At 44.1% G+C, this 19,461-nt stretch overlaps 1 protein-coding gene across 8 annotated transcripts in view; it reads left to right on the plus strand.

Annotated features, from left to right (window-relative positions):
- The window catches only part of sox5 (SRY-box transcription factor 5), an 84,269-nt gene that overhangs the window by 32,557 nt on the left and 32,251 nt on the right, over positions 1-19,461 (plus strand). For 7 of the 8 annotated variants that reach the window (XM_079335189.1, XM_079335190.1, XM_079335191.1 and 4 more), the window contains exons 4-6: positions 8,811-8,897; positions 14,584-14,756; positions 15,912-15,980. In XM_079335189.1, coding sequence (XP_079191315.1) covers positions 8,811-8,897; positions 14,584-14,756; positions 15,912-15,980 — 329 coding nt within the window. The remainder of the gene's footprint in view (positions 1-8,810; positions 8,898-14,583; positions 14,757-15,911; positions 15,981-19,461) is intronic. The other variant, XM_079335194.1, reaches the window with a different exon arrangement.

A 19,461-nucleotide genomic window follows, 5' to 3' on the forward strand; every position in this document is an offset into this window, starting at 1 on the left:
GCTATTCTTAAGACTTTACAACGCGCTCTGTCTCAGGCCGATCAACGCACAGATGGAACAAACATTCACACATAGAGAAGAAAGACAAAAAGAGACAGAGACGGATATCAAGACTCAAACAGACGCATTAACAGAGGGAGAAGTGTGTGCGTGTGCGTCTGTTTGTGCTTGTCAACAGCGTCCGCAATAACTGGAATAGGCGGGTCCCGCCTCCGCCGTCCGGCGAAGCAAAGCCACTCTCAAGCCAAAGCCAGCTGTCAATCAAATAATCAACACAGCGCCAAAACTATGATAGCATCAGAAATAACAGTCTTTACCCATCAGTCTCACATGCACACACACACACACACACACAAACGCACAAAGGGAGGTTAAAGTCACAGCTCAGCCTTGTTTGAATAGGCTTCCAGCATGCAAAGCAACATTAGTGTGTCAGGAGTGTCTTGCTGTTCTGTCTGTCTCTCTGTCATTGCTTTGACAGGCAGACGAAAAATGTCACGACTCACAAGAGAAAATGCTTCACTGCGTGTGTGTGTGTGTGTGTGTGTGTCTGTCTCTAGCGTAGTTAATGCGTGGGTCCGTTCCTGTCCTATACACAGCAGGCCCAATGCACAATGTCTTCTTTTGTTGTCACGTTAAAGTGATGCAATAAAGCTGTGCAGTGACAAGGACGGCCCCGGGGCCGCTACAGTGACAGAGACATTGAGTGTGTGCGCGCGCTAGTGCATGTGTGTGTGGAGTGGAGACAAGAGCACTGAAGAGGGGTTATTGCTACGAGACAGATTGCAAGTGTCATTTTCCATTACAGCAGCCTGAGCCACTGTGTACGACACACACACACACACACACACACACACACACACACACTAATACACATGCCTTGGCCTACTTCAACAGGATGCTTTTGACAGGGAGAGATGTGCCTGCATTAAAGACTGCCGACCCCAACTATTTAACCCCCTACTCACTCTGACGTCACATTGAGAAAGCAGAAGTCATTTGTTTTCGGCTCGTGTGATTGGTTGATTCACATATTCACATCAATTCAGTCATAGATTCAATCGGATTTTTCCATGAAAATTAAGATTTCAAGAGTCTGTAAATCACATTTTGATGGGCACATGATATAGAAATTGGTGCTTAAAAGGGATTGTCATGCTTTAATTGGCTGATTAAATCTTGGATCTCTAATGGTTGGGAAATCTAACTGACCTCTTGCGCTTACGAAACAGTCTCACGACTTATGAGATCATGCAAAAGAAACTCAATGACGTTCAGCTTAAATCTTTTAAGGACCTGGTTTCCACCTGACAGCAGGACCAAGACACAGCACTTGTGTCAGCACAGCTTCCAAAGGCTCCTCAGACAATACATTATGTATTAAATACAGTATAAACCTCCAGTATCTATTCAAAAGTCTCTTAAGAGGCTCTGTTTGTTAGGCTAATAGCTAACAGTATTTGGTGGTTATCAGTACCACAGCTGACACTTGGTCTCTTCAGCCTGTGAAGTATGAGGCAGTAAAATTAAAATGAGATCTGTGTTCAGCACCATAGCTTGTCCCTAATAAAGGTGCAGTGGCTGCAGCTATCAGTGTCCGAGCTGAATTAGTCCGCAGCGGATTCAAATGTCTCGATGCTATCAAACACCATTCAGTGATAAGGGAGGTCACAGAGGCAAGTTGGGGAAAATGTGTGTGTCTGTGTGTGTGAAAGGAACATTTCTCTGTCTCCAGCAAAAAAACACAGCATTAAGATAGCATCGCTAATTTCTCCAGCTCGGCACAAAAACAACATGAAGAGGGGGAGGGGAGGAGAGAAAGAGAGAGGAAAAAAAAAACCCAGCACCCAAGCAGAATGAAACAACAAGGAAAGTTTTTCTTCGACTTTCTCGAATGTCGCTCCAGATTTTGCCCTTCATCGTTCTTTCACAATGTCGCGCCCTCTCCGCTGCTATTTCTGACTGCCAGTGTGTGGATCTGGCTCGCTGAGATTTCATGCCAGTGTAAAAATTGGCTGAGGGTTTGGTTCAAATCAAATTGGACATAAGCACCCACAACACCATCTGTTAGGGAAAGGCAGTGGAGTGAAGGGCAGAACTCTGTATTCAGATAAATGGATTTTCAATTTATTAAATTGTTGACTGACACCCTTGTAAATTTTCGCTTTATGTGCCGTGTCCTATTCTTAGAACGTCAGATTTAAGGGAAACATGTTGCTATACATCCATACAATCCTTAATATAGAATGAAAAAAAGCCCACTGCATCTGTTGTTTTGTACGTCTTGAATTCTTTCTTTTAATATCATTGCAGCACAGCTTCTTCACATTTACATAAGAGGGAGAAAAAAAAAAGTCTTCTTTATTTTTTTTTATTTTTTATTTTTTCAGAAATTCCATCTTTCTCGAAAACGAGAAAAATTAAGTCCTCTCCCCGGTTAATCTTTAGGTGTTTTGGCAAGTGATATTTGTTTGCAGTCTTTCTGTTAACAGGTGTGTCGCCCCAAAATGTGTTTAGAGACGCGTCTGTGGTTGTCACAGTACTTTAGGGGGAACCATATGTCCCTCATCGCCTCACCCAGAAATGTAACTTTTTTTCAAGGTGAATAACAAACTCTCAGAAGTTGATGTCATGTAGATGTGTTTATGAGTGTGTGTGTCCCTAAAGCCTGACTACTGGTCTGGGTGTTTATTATTAATAACTGAAGTTGGAGCAGCTTCTGAATTAAAAGTCACTATGGACGTTGAGAGCAAGCAGGGAATGAGTCTTCCACAAGAACACATACACACCTTCTCTGTCTCCTTCCTCCTCTGCTTCAGTGGGAGACGGGCAGAATTGGGAGGGGGCTACAGAGTAAGGAGGAGGGTGGATGAGGAGGAGTAAAGGGATTTTAGTGTTTACACAGCGGCCCGGCCACTGCGGCAACTGTTGCCAAGCGCAGTTCTCCCCAACAACAAGCCAATAATTGGTACTGTTAGTGGCTAACCTTGTGGAGGTGGTAGTGCGAGGTGGGCTTGGACAAAAAGCTTTTTGATACAGCTCCTTCTCTATCTCCATCTCCTCTCTCAAACTGCCTTAAAATGCCCTTGTTTTTTTGGGGTTTTTTTTTTTTTTTTTTTTTTGACAAACGACTGCCCATAATCTTGGCACGGCCCCCTTTGCTTGGGAACGATTGGACCATCTTTAGAAGGAATCGATGAAAATGTGTCCAGACACATGGCCCAGCTCAACCAGACATGAATTGATCATCAAAATATCAACATCATCATTTCGTAATGGAGTATGTTGGTGCTGTCAGTGCGAGGGGGAATAGCCAGACTGAGAAGCAAAAGCTGCAGTATCAAGACGATGTAAATAAGTGAGGAGTTGTATTCCAAATTCTGCTTTTCTGAAGTTGCTTTGAACAGCTACATTATGCAGTAGGTCCAGTCTGTCTCATTTTACTACTGAAAGACTTAACTTACCTCACATTATTCATATAAATATTCTGCTTTTCCCTTTTTTCTGTTTTTTTTTTTTTTTAATAAATCAGCGTTTTAAATGAAACAAGTCATTGTTGCTACTGTTTTAGGTTTTTATCTGACCAGTTTTTCTTTTTCTTGCTTCTTCAGAACGGCATGTTTGACAACCGTCAGATGTGCTATTGAGGTTTCTCATAAATGAGATGATAAAAGTAACTTCATCAAACTCACACCGATTAAAGAAAGATTACCTACTTCAGGAGCTTACGAGACAGTAGTAGTGGCATTTTTATTCAACTTTGAAATCTCATCTGTCAATCACATGTGAACATCATCTTTCTGTGCCTGGCATGGCTGATGTGTTTTCACCACAGAAGTCAGCACACGTCTCTCCTCGTGCTCCCTCTCTGTAACTCCTTCCTTCTATCTCAATACTTCAGTGTTCAGGGTGGCAGTCTCAGACAAACTCCACCAGTGCTTGTATAATTGCTTATTCAATCCTGACCCCAGCTCAGTTTAGGAAGGAGGAGGGTGGAAGAAGAGGAGGAGAAAAGAGAAGAAAGGAGGAGGGTGGGGGAGTGGGGGGGGAGCCCGAGCCTCCCCATGGCTGCCAAGGCCCAAGTCAATGTGGAGCCTGTTTTTCTGGATACAAGGGCCGGGCCACGGGTCCCAAGCCAGGGCCCTTTTCCTGTGGGCCCTCCTCCTCCTCCTCCCGCTCTTCGTCCTCCTCCTTCATCCTCCACCCTCCTCTGAGCCCGGCTGGGCCTGGCGCTGGCACAGAGGTCCCTTTGTTGTGCACCCGAGGGCCCAGACTCTCTCACTTTCCTTCTTTATTCTTCCCCTCTCTCTCTCTCTCTCTCTCTCTCTCTCTCTTGCTCTCTCTCTCTCTTTCCACAAACCCCTTCCTTAACCTCCTCCTTCTCCTCACAGTCCCTCCCTCCCTTTTTCTTTAAAGGTCTCCCAGCTTCACAAATATGAGATAATAGGAAAAATAGAGCTGGCCGCTTGTGGTGACTCAGGGCAAAACGTCTGAGTGAAAAATAGAAAGTGAGAGAGAGAGCAAACCAGAGAGAGAGATGGTATTGTTTGTTAGGTTAGTTGGAGAGAGAGAGCTGGACTGTAGTCGAGTCTACTCCCTTCATTTTCTCTCTCTCTCTCTCTCTCTCTCTCTCTCTCTCTCTCTCTCTCTCTCTCTTTCTCTCCAGCAGCTTCTGAACCAAAAGCTCACTGTGGATCCAAAAGCTGGATGGGGGCTCACTCTTACACACACAGACACAAACACACGCACACACACACTGTTTCTCTCTCCCTCGCTCGGCAGGTGGACGGGGTTGTTTTGGCTCGGCTGCAGGGCAGCAGCTTGACTCCGTTTGAGCCAATGAGCCAAGATAATAGCCGACGATTCCAGAGTTATTGTCAGCGTTTTCTCCCTCTGCTTTTCCCAGAATCCCCCTTAGCCATGCAGGGTTGTAATGGGAACGCCACCCTCAGACGAATTTATTTGCTTTTGCATGAAAATACTTCAGTGGGATTCACGATGGTACACAAGTGTACATTCAAAAGCAAAAACTCAAAGACGGGACGATGGTTCCTACAACCCCTTTAGCCTCTCTAATATGTCCAAGGGCCTCATGGAATATTCCTTGATACTGTCAAACAAAACTAAATAAGACTTTTTTAGAAAAAAAGTAGTGTGTGTGTGTGGGGGAGGGGGTAAAAGGGGAACTTTATGTGTGATGGGTCATAGCGAAAACATGCTTTTAACGCCCTCTTCTTTTTCTATTAATTCCCTCACTCCCTTTTTTTTTTTTTTTTTTTTTTGAAAGGTGGAGTCAAGCATCCCTCCTCACCCTCCGCTCTTTACACACAACCCTGAAACTATGCAGCCTACACCCCTGTGTGGGCACAAAACTCCACCCGCTTACCTCACACAACACATGTATGCACACACACATACACGGACATGTCACACATGCCAGAAGAAAAAGGGGGAGTAGCTCTTCGTATTTTCATGGAAAGTGTTGAGTTGTCCTCTTTTATTTCATGATTTTTGGCAGCGATTAGCAGCTGTATGTCTCCATCCATAAAGTACGCTGACCTTAAACTCTTTAAATGTTACAGAACATAAAATCAGCAGAGCTGTACAATATACATCCTTAAAATGTTGGAGAAGAGGAAAAGGTCTCAAAAAATGGGTTCACAACCTCACAAGTTGTTATTGTTGCACAGTTTCAGGTAATGGCGGTCATTTTTCATACCCCGGAGGAGAATTTAAAAAAAGAATGCCTTTTAGCGTTTGGAGGTATTCTAATGCGTTGACTAATGCCCAAACAACCATGATGAGACGCTAATGCATGAGAAGTCATGGATCCAGGATGTCCACACACTCTTATATCTCTCGAGCGCAAGTTTGTGTGTGTGTGTGTGTGTGTGTGTGTGAGAGAGAGAGCGAGAGAGAGAGAGTCTGAATGTGCTGGTGTTCTCTTATTTCTGCAGAGTGTGTGTGTGTTTGTAGTTTATCAAGGGTGACAGCGTGAGTTCTTTCTCATAATGTTCACCACATCGATCAACATCACAGTAAAAGCATCAGCATGCCATGTCCTCTTTTTTTTTTCTTCTTTTCTCCTTTTGTCTTTTCTTCCTTATTCACTAGTCCCCTCTTTCTTTTCTTCTTCATCCTCTCCTCTGTTTTTTTTTTCTCTCCCTTCCTCTTTTCTCATCTCTGCTCCTCTCTTCTTTCTACTTGTCTCCACTCCTCTCACCCATTTCCTCCCATTTTGCCATCCGCCACACAATGAAAGAGCCTCTTGGCTTTTATTAATAGTTAAAGTGGCCCCGGCCTGTCACTGGGGACAATAACTGCAGCCCTGTTAATAAATAAAAATAATAACTAGGAGATGGAGACAGAGAGGGAGTGCAATGGAAAGAGAACAGGCGACACTGCCATTTGTTGTTCCCTCTCACTTGTCAAAGCTCTTTGGCTTAAAAGCCTCTGTCATTGTTGAGTGAGAGAGGGCTGGAGGGAGAGATGAGAGTGAGAGACAGAGAGAAAGAGAGGGAGAGGAGGGGTGCCAGGGGCTAATAGCACCTGTTGGGGTGATGCTGAGACAGCTGTCACAGGGGGGGAGAAAACACAGGAGCACACGCTCTCCTCCATTCATTCTTCCTCTATGCACATTTCTTGTCCTCCTCTCTGATTTTTGCAAAAAAACAAATCTACTCTACTCTCATCTCTGATCTGATCCTCCTCCTATCTTTACCCTGATGCTAACCTTTTTCTTCAAGGCTACAATGACTTCTGACAGAAAGCACTTGGGCACATCAGGGACGTAGACTGCTGACTAACTGGCTGAGTGGCAGCATCAAAAACACAAGGACAGACCAGTCAGGGTCCAAGGACGGTGAAGGGAAAAGGCAGGAGTGAGGAATGAGAAAAGGACTGAATGGAAGTTCAGCATTGATCTCCAGAGTTTGTGTGAGTGTGTGTGTTTGCCGGCTGTGTGTGTGTCTATGTGTGTGTGTGCCCTGTGTAAGCAACGAACCATGAATGCTCTAGTCTTGAAGCCAGAGGAAGGGGACCTGATTCAGGCCTCTGGGGAGACTGTAGGCGCACACACACACACACACACACACACACACACACACACACACACACACATAAACAGAGGTGCGGTATGTAGGACACGCTGCTCTGCTTTGTGTGTGTCTGTAGAGAGCTTGTATGTTCTGTCTCGCACACGTTTTTTTTGTGATCGTGTGTCACTTTAAATCCTTAGAATCTCCAGGTGGCTTCTCATCCTCATCCCAGCGCTCCATCGTCGACAGAAATAAAGCGATGAAGGAGAACGAAGTTTGGGCAAAGCTTTGCATTCTGTGTTTGGATGACGGGTTCAAAAAAAAAAGAAGAAAAGTACTTTGATTTGTTGCTAAGTGTGGTCGCCGAGTATGCGCGTGCAAGTGCGTGTATACATGTCTCACTTTCAGGGAAATGGAGCTAAGCTGTTCAGCTCAACACGCTGGACATCTCTCTGTTAAAAGCATTAGTGTTTGTGTGTGTTTGTGGGTGTATGTGTTTGTGTTTGCGCAGGCAAGCTGTCTCATACCACTGAGATTAAGACTTCTTTTCCCTTAAATCAGTCTAGTCATTATAGAGGGAAAAATAATCCAAGCACCAACAAACTTTTTTTTTGCCTGCCATCGGCAGTTGCCAGTGTGCATTCGTCTGTATGTAATGCTATATATATGTGCTCATCAGAGTGTGTGTGTTGTGCATGCATGGGCCTGTGTGTTTGCGGGTGTTAGTGCATTCAAGTATGTGTGTTTGCATTGGCTGATAGGGTTAATCCCTGCACTCAAAGTGTAAAACCTCTTTCCTTAGGAAGGCCTTGCATCCCGAGTGCAGATGGCTCCCAGTAAATAGACTTGTCTCTCTCTCTCTCTCTCTCTCTGTCTCTGTCTCTGTCTCTCTCTATCTCTCTCTCTCTCTCTCCCTCATTCTCTTGCCTCACACTTTCACTCTTCCTTTGTCTGATCATTTCTCTTTGTTCTTGTTAATAACAGTCAACAGGGTGACTAGATGATGGCAGCGTGTCTGTTTTTGAGTGAGTGAGTGTGTGTGTGTGTGTGTGTGTGTGTGTGTGTGTGTGTGTTAGAAGAACGAGTGCATACAGTATATGTGCACACATGTAGGATTGAATCTCTGCATGTGTTTGCGCTCTTGTGTGACATTTCCATTTGCCCCCACTGTTTTTGTGCGAGTGTGTACGTGTGTGAGAACATCCATGTGTGAGTGTGACCACGGTTAGGATCGTAATTAGCGATTCTGTGGGTGTGTTTGTGTCCGCATGTGTCTGTTCAGGGTTCTGCGTGTGTGTGTGTGTGTGTGTGTGTGTGTGTAAGGGTCTGTGGAGTGTGTGTTGAAAACAAAGCGCGAGCTGATAATGTGTCCATTGTGGCGGGTGCATTAAGGCCCTCTTTGTCTCAGGGCCCACAGGGCTAATGATTCTCTAGCAGCAGGTGAGAGGGAGAAAGCCTCGCTCTTTCTCTCCCTCTCTCCTCCACTTGTCTCTCTTTCTCTATCTTGCGCTGCCTCTCTCGCTCTTTCCCTTTTGCTCACTTGTTTTTGTTCTTCAGATTTCCTCTCTTTCGATTATCAGCTTCCCTCTTTCCACCTTTCTCTCCCTCTCTCTCTTTCCCTCTCTCTCCTGCTGATGCGACCATTAGGCTGAGCTGCCGCTGCCTTTATTACAGCAAATGGACTTTAAATGAGCTTTATTGTCATGTTGGCCAGCCAACTGAATCCCTCTCTTTCTTTTTCCTCTACCCCCCACCAACCCCTCCCTTTAACAGAGGCCCCCAGCATTGAGAGGCTGTTGTCTAAGGACTGGAAGGATAAACTTTTGGCCATGGGCTCAGGGCACATTGGAGAGATTAAAGGTATGGTACCAATAAAGATAGAGCTAAACTTTACTTACTGTAGAGAAATTGAATTAACCCTTTGAACTTGATTGAACTCTGATGATCTTTAAGGACCAGAATCTAAAATAATGTTTTTGAAAACTTCTAAAGATCAATTTAAACTTCTAATCTTGTGTCAAAATCTCTTGATTTGGCTCAGTGTTTGTTGCCTCTGTCCAAAGTTACTGTAAGCAGTGGTCTTCAAGCTGTCAAATGGAAATGAAAAATACAAATAAAAAGTATAACTAATTAACTTAAAAAAAACATTAGATCTAGATCCGAGATACATAAAGCTTGAAAAACTAGAATCCATTAAATTTATCGAAAAGCAGTTCAAATAAAGGGGAAATCATGAAAAGTTCAAAAAAGTAACTTTTTAACTTACTGTAGACTAAGATTAAGTCATGTTCTGATATCCCTGGAACAGATGAACTCAAATGTCTCTCATAGTAAACAGAATACAAATAACCCAGTACTACCAAGGAGCTTTCCAAAACTTTTAGATTTCAGACCAGATTTTTTTAAAAGTCGCACACATGCCATTTGATGCCTTTGGTCAACTTTGAGTTACCACTTTTTGACTTACAGTAAACAGTAAAGTTTGCTGTACGACTTGTACTGACCAGGCAGTGATTAAATGATCCTGCGATTAAGGATTAAATTAAAGTGAAATATGGTCAAATTAACTAAACGTGTTTGCCCTGAACTTAGATGAACTCAGCTGAACTGACTGTTTGACCAACATGTCAAACAGTCAGTAACAACCCTGCCAGCCCTTGATCTCTGTGTTAATCTTAGTGTTAATCACCGGTTTATCCACATCAACCCTTCTTAACATCTGTGAGTGAGACAGACAGGGCAGGACAGAGGGCAGGGAGTGAAACCAAAAGGGAACAGGATAAGTGCGCTGTGAATATGCTCAAGTAAAAATCAGCCTCAGAGAGAGAGAGAGAGAGAAGAAAAGGATGTGAAAGAAGCAGAGAGAGGTGGCTATTATTCTGCGTAACTCCAGGGCAAAGCCATCGTTCTCCTCCAGTAATTGAGCTTCATTAGGAAGCAAAGCAATATGTAATCAAAGAGCCTTGCGGAGCGGCGTGGCCGTCGAGAGGGGGGCTCCATTGATCAAACCCCTTTTCCCAGCTCCCTGCTGTGCTGACATTTCTGTGTAGGGGCATCCCGCATGGCGCACCACACACCAACAGCTGGGGAGAAATATCTGAACTATGTTTGAGTCAGTGTGTCTGTGTGTGTGGTAGTACTAGCGTATTCCTGTGTGTCCTTGAAAGTTGAGTCAATGTGTGTCTGAGACAGTGCTTACATAACAGTATGTGTTGGAGAGCTCCAACTTGTACCGATGACTGCAGAAAAAAAAAAAAAAAAAAAAGATTGAGTATAATGAAAATCAAGTGTGTCATTCAGCAGTTTGTTTTACGCTTCTTGTGTATTTAAGTGTGTGTGTGCATGCATGTGTGCGACTGGAGTCAGTGCATCCCTCGACTATTTTCCCCAAAATCGAATTCCAATAAAGAGCGTTTTGTGGGGCCTCCATCTACATTGGTAAAAGGCCCCGTGTGGTTCACACACACACACACACACACACACACACACACACACACACACACACACACACACACAGTATGTAACTCGTAGTACTAGATTTGATATCCTCACAGCAGAGCAGTATTATAAACAGATGTGAAGCAGTATTTGTTGAGGTTGTCTTAAACTCCTGATTGTGCTTTTGAGTTGCCCCTCATCTTTTCTGACACACACTTTGGCACTTATGGTAATGTTAACCTTCACATCGACTTTAAACAGTCTTTCGGATATCTTTTGCATTATTTTGTACAGATGTTTTCACACATCTGCCCTGAATGGTTGGTATCTTTCGAAATCCAAGTCCAACCTCCTCTTCATTTCTCCATGAGCTGTTCCCATCGTTAGTGTTAATATTAATAAACAAAGGCTTAGAAACATGTGTTGGTGTATCTGCCGGATTTAAGAGGTTAGGGAATAATCTCACAACCTGAGAAATTACTTCCAGCACGCAAACCCTCCGCAGTAATGCTCTTAGCAGCTCCGGATGAAGAGTTACCTCAAAGCAGCTGTCAAGAAAGGAGAGCGATAAAGATAAGGGTGCATGTTGTGTTTATGGTCTGAAGTGAAGGTTACAGAGCCAAACAAATTTAAGTTGTTGAAATGTTAGAAATCAACGTTGAAATAAAAGTGTTTCCTTAAAGTCAAGATGAGCAGAGATACTACTTTTGTTTTGTTATCATTTCCAGAAATCCATGAGATCCAGTAAACTTGAGTTACTGAGAAAATGAGGTTAGGTTAGTTAGGTACCATCTAGCTTTAACCAAACCCTAATATTATTACCTTAATATTATCTTCATTTGATTATTTACAGTGATTAGGTTATCTTGTCTTAGTAAATAGGCCTCTTCATATCACCAGTCTTCTTCTACTTCTCTCTAAACTCAGAACATTCCTTCATCCTCTTCTCTGCTGCTCCTCCTCCCTCCCTGCCTCCAGCCATCTCATCTCCTCTCCTTTCCTCCATCCTTTCCGGGGGGAGTTATCAGCGCTGCCGGGGTCATTAATTAGCACCGCCAACACAATGACAAGTATTACATTGTTACAAATTGGTTAATTACGCCACGCACGAGTGTGTGTGTGAAAAAAGAAAAAAAAAACGGAGAGAGCTGGTGTTGGTTCGGCGTGTTAGTAGGTAAGCACAGGCTGCAGCAATCTGCCTAAGGAAGAATGTGTGTAAACTGATGGAGGAAACCAGTTATTGATCCACCTGCCCGCCTCAAAGCGTCTGAGGAAACAAGCCAACATGAGTTGATTTATGGGGCAACCGCAGAAATTCTCAGAGTCTGAATGGGACTGAAAGAGGAAGCAAAGATTGGGCAGCTCATGTACACTTCAGAGAGTTAACTAAATCCCGTCTCAGTTAGGAAGCGTGTTGTTTTCCTGGAATCCTCTTCATCTGCAAATACTCTAGTTTACTGATGAAAGATCCACAGCTGAGAGGGGGATTGTGAACAGCTTGTAGAAAAAGAATTGAGCGGTTGTCTTTGGTTTTCACACAGCGAGCTATCAGGCCGCTGGTTAAAGGAACGTCCACCTAGAACTTACACCCGCACCGTTTTTGCACAGAAGTGCCCCAGTTTGACTTGTGTTTGCATGTGTGCATGTGCATGTGCGTAGGAACCCCCGACAAGAAAGACTCCTTTGATCCATCGTTTCACCTTTGCAACCCCCCCTTATCCTTTCTCTCCCCCCCTTTGCCCCCTTTCTCCCCAACCCTTCATCCCCCATTTGAACGGGCTAACGTTTTTAACACAAGGCTCTTTCTTTTCTTGGTCAGCTTTGGCTACACACACACACACACACACACACACACACACACACACACACACACACACATTACCAGCTCTACAAAGGTGGGTCTGTGAGTTAGGACAGCGGCGTGTTTATTTTTCCAGCGGCCAGTGCTCCCGACAGTTGCCTTTATTGTTCATTGTTGGCGGATGGATGGAGTACAGGGGGAAGTGAGGGAGGCCGAGGGGGTGATGGTGGGCAGTGTAGGCAGTTTTTGGGGGTTGGGCGGTCAGGGGTGGCTTGAGACGGGCGCTACCAACAGGGAGGACAAATGGATGGCCCTCATCTTCCTGAGCGGTCAAAGGGCAGGTCGGCAGCCGTGGCTCCTCACCTTCTCTCCCTCTCTCCCCCTTTCATCCCCTGTCGTGTTTCTCTTTCTTTTCCTCCTCGCTCCCCTCGCTTTCTCCTGCTATTTTTCCTCTTACCCTCTTCCTCATCTGGTTTGACTGGCGCAGGAATGTGGCCCTGTTAAAGGTAGCAGCTGAGGAACAATGGGGGATTGTGCTTCTCCACACACACACACACACACACACACACACACACACACACACACACACACACACCCCGCACACACACATCAAAAACCATGTAGGCAAACATTAGTACATATGACCAGACATGGTCATACACACACTCGTACTGATTGTTACTCAGTGTGCCCCTCTTTAACTACATCCTGGTGAATGATTTAGGCCTTGTGTGGTGTGTTTGTGTATGTGTAATTGTGTGTGTGTGTGATTGTGTGTAATGGAGCTGGTATGTCAGGATCTAAGAGGTCTAAGGTCAGGCCATACTAAATGTGAGCAGGAGGTTGGCTGACTGCAGGGTAAACACAGACCAGACACACACTCTCTCTCTCTCCCCCCCTTCTCTCTTTTTCACACACATGCTTTCATAAAATAGAGCCGGATAGCTCCAAGTTTACCCAGAATTCAGAAGCAATCAAATGAAATTTAATTTAGCTTCAAGTTTTGCAAGAAATGTAAATTTACAAACCTGGCGGAATATTTATTTTGTTTGTTAACATGTGAATCTGGCTCAGATCATACATTTGTTTTGCCGCCACATTTTCCCTGTGTACAAATGTTTCCTCAGCCAGATTTATTTTCTTTATTTCAATAAGGCAATAAAATGGTGGATGGATGTGACTCAAGTAATCATAGCTGGCCTTCTGTGCCTTGCAGAATAAGTTAACATCTGGTTTTACAACTCTGCACACACACACAGACTTTTACCAAATGCACCTTCTGTTGACGTCCCCCCTCCCGCCGTCCAAATCCCCTAACCGGTCATATATTAGGCTGACCAACAAGCCATGGATAGCTTTACACTGCTTTGTTGTTCCTTCCTCCTTGGTTCCTTTCCTTCATGCCTCTGACCTCTAACCTTGCTCCAACAATCCTATCCGGCCTCCAGATAGCGATGAAAATCTCAGGAAGAAGAAAAACCGAGCACAACATCTCAGTTTAGCTGTTGTATCATTTTTGACATTTTCTACTTTCTGCCTCTGGACTGCGGTTGTTGAGCAACACTTTAAGTTCTCACATTTGGCATGATATAAAGACGTAGTACAAGCTTTTTGCACACATGCACTCCGTCTGGAGGACAGCATGTCTCTGAAATAGTCTTGAATTGCGCTTTCACACAGGTCCCTCACAGCACAAAGCGCTCCTCGTTGGACTGCAGGGGGCTTGATTAAAAACAAATATCTGCTGCTAACATCCAAGATGGCAAATGGATGGACAGGGTCGGACACTATAATGGCAGCTTCGTGCCTTTTTAATCAATGCTACATGTAATTGGACACGTTCACAGTATCGACAACATTCTGGTGAGCAGAACGCGTTGTAAAGCAGGTTCGTTATGTGCCTGACAGTCATCCTCCCAGCCCACTCGCTCGCTGGGAGTTTTCCTGAAAAATGTCCTGCTCCGTTCACACATCAGCTCACCCTGATATCACATGGAGAGTTTACGAGGCGACTGGCAGGAAAAACTCCGGGTTGAAGTCGGAGTGAAAAAAAATGTGGCCATTGGCATTCATACATGCAACTCACAAAATATTGTGTTTGTTTTGTGCATGTACAAAAAATACCTCACAGCAATATAGTTGTAAGCTGTTTAATCAAACTCATATAGTGTCCTTTTATTAGTAATAATTGAGACGTTAAAAATCAACCCAATAAATGTGTCTTTTTAAACTATAAACACATGTATTGTCTTGTTAATTTCAGTCTAACCTTTGATTCTTCTGCTCCTTCCCCTTCTCACCCTATAGGTACCCCAGACAGCCTGGCGGAGAAAGAGCGCCAGCTAATGGGCATGATCGGCCAGTTGAGCAGCCTGAGGGAGCAGCTCCTGGCGGCCCATGAGGAGCAGAAGAAGCTGGCCGCCTCACAGATGGAGAAGCAGAGGCAGCAGATGGAGCTGGCCAAGCAGCAGCAGGACCAGGTACCAGAGCACGCTGCATGTAGATGGGGCTACTTCTGGAAACACTGTATATTGTATTTCTTCAAAACAATCCAGCTGATTCAGAATCATGTTCAGACATACACTTTTACCAAAACAACCCAAGAGTTCATCATAAATGCTCAAAGGTGTGGTGAAAAAGCAACATGTCACACAGTATTTACTACTCATTGTACACACATGAGATCTTCTTGTTACACATGTAACAAGACATGCATCTTCAGCAGTTTGAATTCAGGGACACTGCACAGGATTGAGTTGAGGGGGTGTAATTGCCAGAGCGGATGTAACAGAGACCTCCACACACACACACACACACACACACATCCACACACAAGCGCACAAAGCTCTCAGGCAAAAGTCTGCCATGTTTTCAAAGAGGGTTTCCCTTTTTGCTTCCCTTTTTTAGCTTCTGGAAATTATGGCTTTACAAAGAGAACATGTAAACACACACACATAAACACACAAGTATGAAACAGAGCTGTAAGGACCAATCACCTATGAAAAATACAATACCTAAAAGTGCCTGTGGCTGTATCCCGCACCAGTATGTAGTGTAGGTCTGGCTCCCTGTGAATGTACTGTTTGGATACTCTATTCCTGTTTTTCCATTCCGCTCCATTAGCCAAGGGACAGTTTTGGTGCAGAAGTTGACAACATTTCAGGCTTTAAGTTCCTGGTTTTATGCAGAAGGAATTAATATGAATGCTGAAGGCAACGTTAATAAATACAAGTGAGAAAATGTGTTGAAATTGACTGAAACATGGGTGCAAAAGTTTATTAGTTGAATGAAATCAAATTATTAAAAGATTATTATCAGATGTGTTTATAAATTTGACTCAATCGCTATCACTGGAATAGACAGAGACCCCCTAAACACACTTTATTCATGTGTGTGTTCATGTCAGCAAGTGTGACATTGTTGTCAACGTAGCTGTGAGCTGAGTCCAGATGAGATGAGCTCTTTAATTTTTCAAACCAGGGCATCGACCCTCTGTCGTGCAACTGGGGCCTCAGAGACCTGCAGATGTGTCACATCTCCCACAGGCCGGCCGGCCTGCACGCACACACACACACGCACACATGCACACTCATACTGCATATACATTCTAATAATGTGTTGTGCTCCTTCCTTAGATTGCCCGGCAACAGCAGCAGCTTCTGCAGCAGCAACACAAAATCAACCTCCTGCAGCAACAAATCCAGGTGAGGCCAGTAGGGATGTGTGTGTCCATCCACATGTGAAGTATTGTGTGTGTGTGTGTGTGTTTGTGAGAATGTGTCTTGATGTTGGCCTGCGTGGCACACAAAGGCAATTCCGTGATTGTGATTGTTGCAGTTTTCTTTTCTCAGCCATCAGCATTTAAGGCCTGAATCAGTGCTGACTTATAATAGCCCCTCCTCCTCCTCTAACACAAAACACAAACACATCAAAGTTTAATCATTTAAAAGTGGGCAGTGTACTCAGGAAAATCAGAGGTTGTGAGCTGGCTTGTAAAAGATTTAAGGCGCTACGATATTTAATAAATCAACGATTACAAATCAACAGTGAAGGAAACCTTTTTTGTTTATTACAACACGTTTCTGTGTGATTTTCAAGGCAGACAGAACGCATGGTCCGAGTGGTTATGGAACATCTATAATATACAAATCAAGACAGAGAAACTGAGTCCTTAAAGTAGCCAAGAAGACTTTAAAAACTGCAAATGTAACAATAACTTTTTCATCGATAAATCCTCATTGGCCAGTTAAATCAACCAATCAATGACTCTTTATCCGTATACCGCCAATTCATTACAGCTTTACAATAGTGATAGATTACAAATACAAGAAGCCATCCATTTGTGTTTCAGACTCATTGACGCACAAACCTAAGAATGAAAACTCAAGCACTCGTATCAGACACTTCCTGGACCCAACCTGCGTGGATCTTAGGTTGAAACTGGACTAGGATGTTAGGAATTTAAAGTCACTCACAAAGACCTTCAGTAATCTGAGAAATCACCTTCAAAATTCAAGCCAGCGAGCATGTGAATACCCTCTGAGACTACAACAGTTACATAGGTGATCATGTATATTGAAGACAGGAGTGAATGAGACAAGAAGAAAAACTGACAAGCAAATCAACTAAAAATTCCTTTAAATGTGATTCTGTTTCTCAGTCTCCGAAGAAATTGGGCCGGTATATAGTATGTTACACTTGAAAATGGAAGTATTGTCCTTTTGGGTGCTACACTGGAGCCTCTATGTTGGTCCAGGTGGCTTGGAACGAATAGCCCGGGCCTTTGTAAAAGCAGATGACACTGAATTTTGAGCTGAGAAAGACGGGCTTTGTATCATAAAGAGACACCCTGTCCAAGAGGGAACACACACACACACACACATTCCCTTTCCCCCCGAGAGGTTAGCCATACAAAGTTTGTGTGATAAGAGACCTTGTGATTGCATGTGTGTGGGACGTGTCTGTGTGTGTTCACAATTCTGTGCAAAGCAGCTGTGTTTATTTGCTTTGTGCGAGCTAAAATTCTGAATTGTTCGCCTTTTTTGTAACTTTGACAAAAAAAAAAAAGAGAGAGAGAGAGCACATGTTTGTTTCAGAGGATTTCTCTGTGCATTCTTGAGCGTCCATTTCTTCATCCGTGTGTGTGTGTGTGCGCGCGTGTTTGCCGCAGCTGTGTGTGTAAAGCTATAAACACGTCCGCTCATGATTCACTCCCTCACGACCCCGTCGAGACAAAGCTCTCTTTTCCCATGACTTTGCAACCTTTTCCCAAACAAGCGTCTCTCCATTGACCGGGCCCAACAATAGTTTCTCACAAGCAGGGGCAGCTGTAGGCAGTCTCGTTAAGAGAAGGACCCGATCAACAGGGGCTCATCACAGGAGCCAAAACGCACACACACATGCATATGACATGCATCGAAATATGCACACAAACGTACCAAAAATAACGCCTGCACTCGCTCGAGCACACGTACCGTACGCAGTCACAGGGTAGCGCTGCACACTCGCCTGATGATCAAACACACACTCATCATCAAAGACTTGGTCGAGAAATACACTGCTTAATCATTCATGAAGAGATTGTCCGCACAATCCCACAATACAATGGCCTGCCAGAGCGAGGGCACCAGGTTCAGTGTGTTGGGGAGTGTGTGTCTGTGTTGTGTGTGTGTGTGCTTTGTGTCTGTATGATAAGCCTCTTGTGATTGCATTTCCCCCTAACGAGGCTGAGTTCAGCTGGCCCTTGGTGTGTGTGTGTGTGTGTGTGTGTGTGTGTGTTTGTGCGTGCGTGTGTGTGTGTGTGTGTGTGTGTGTGTCAGCGTCCTTGGCTTTGTTAGGCCCAAACCCCAAAAGGCCTGTGAAGAATGCTTTCAACCGTCCACTTGGAAGAGGTGATGAAATGAAACGAATAATCAAGCTCATGAAAAAGAGAGGAGAGTGACACACATCCCTCATGAAAGGAGGACAAATTATTTATTGTCCTAGCATCCAGCTTCCTATTCTGTCTCACCCTCAAACTCAAATCGAGCTAACGATATGCGTGTTAGCGTCCACTATTTAGGCCAAAGGCACTCACCAAATGTGGTGCAAAGTGATAAACAAGCGAGTTCATTTACAGCGGCAGGCATAACAACAACACAAGCTAATGACATATAGTATGAAAATGGTCTCACAATGCATTAATCAGAGTTTGAAGCCAGCTACTTGTGCTCTGATGCATTGATTCTACCTGAGCCAAGTGGAAATTAGCATCGATGATGATCGATCCATTTTGGCCACACACACACTTTTCTTATTCTGCTATAACTATCAGCAGCTTAACCCTAAATCCTTTTGAGTCCCATCCTGAATTTGAACTTAATCTTCACCTTTTTCCTGATTTAACCTCTAATCCTTACCCTTAATCCAGGTCCGGATCCAGATGTACCTGGACCATAACCTCAACCAACCTCCTGAAAATTGTAACCCAAACGTCCCTAAGACTTCACAAAACTGTGTGCTTGATCTGATAAGCATAACACTACTTACTTTCAGAAACATCATAAACCAAGAACATGTTCTAATACACGGACTTGTAGACAAAAAAAAAAAAAAAAAACACACATGCACACACCACCTGCTAGGGGCCTTCTTGTTAGGCTCTAAGGGGTGAGCACATTTCCTCACTTTTCCCTTTGCTTTCGTTCTCGTCTTCTCTTATTCTAATTAAACGACTTGTCTCCGTGGCTCCCTCCGGTGTTGCCGGGGACGACTATTGCTGCCATGCTGGGAAGCACGACGGGGATGAAAGGAGCTCACCTGCTGAGCGGCTCAGGGCTTACCTTGAGAACAGGCACACGTTTTTATAGAACAGAACACACACACACACACACACACACAATGTACTGTATATTGAAAGAAAAGGGATGAGGGGACACAAGTGTGTCCTGCCTAATGAATCAAACCCACTCAACCAAAACACACACACACACACACTCATGCATTCAGGTGTGTCTCTACCTCTTGTTGGCTGTCTGTTACCTAATCAAGAACTGCTGTTTCTATAGGTGGGAGACAGAAAATGAGACCGAGCGACGAAAAAGTGAGAAAAAAAAACTGAAAATGAGTAAAGCCACCTGATGCTTTCACTAGTTTAATAGAGGCCAGACATGCTGGCGACGGCAGCTAACGAGCTCTCTATTAAGG

This window comes from Symphodus melops (assembly GCF_947650265.1).
Source record: "Symphodus melops genome assembly, chromosome: 22".
Lineage (NCBI taxonomy): Eukaryota > Metazoa > Chordata > Actinopteri > Labriformes > Labridae > Symphodus > Symphodus melops.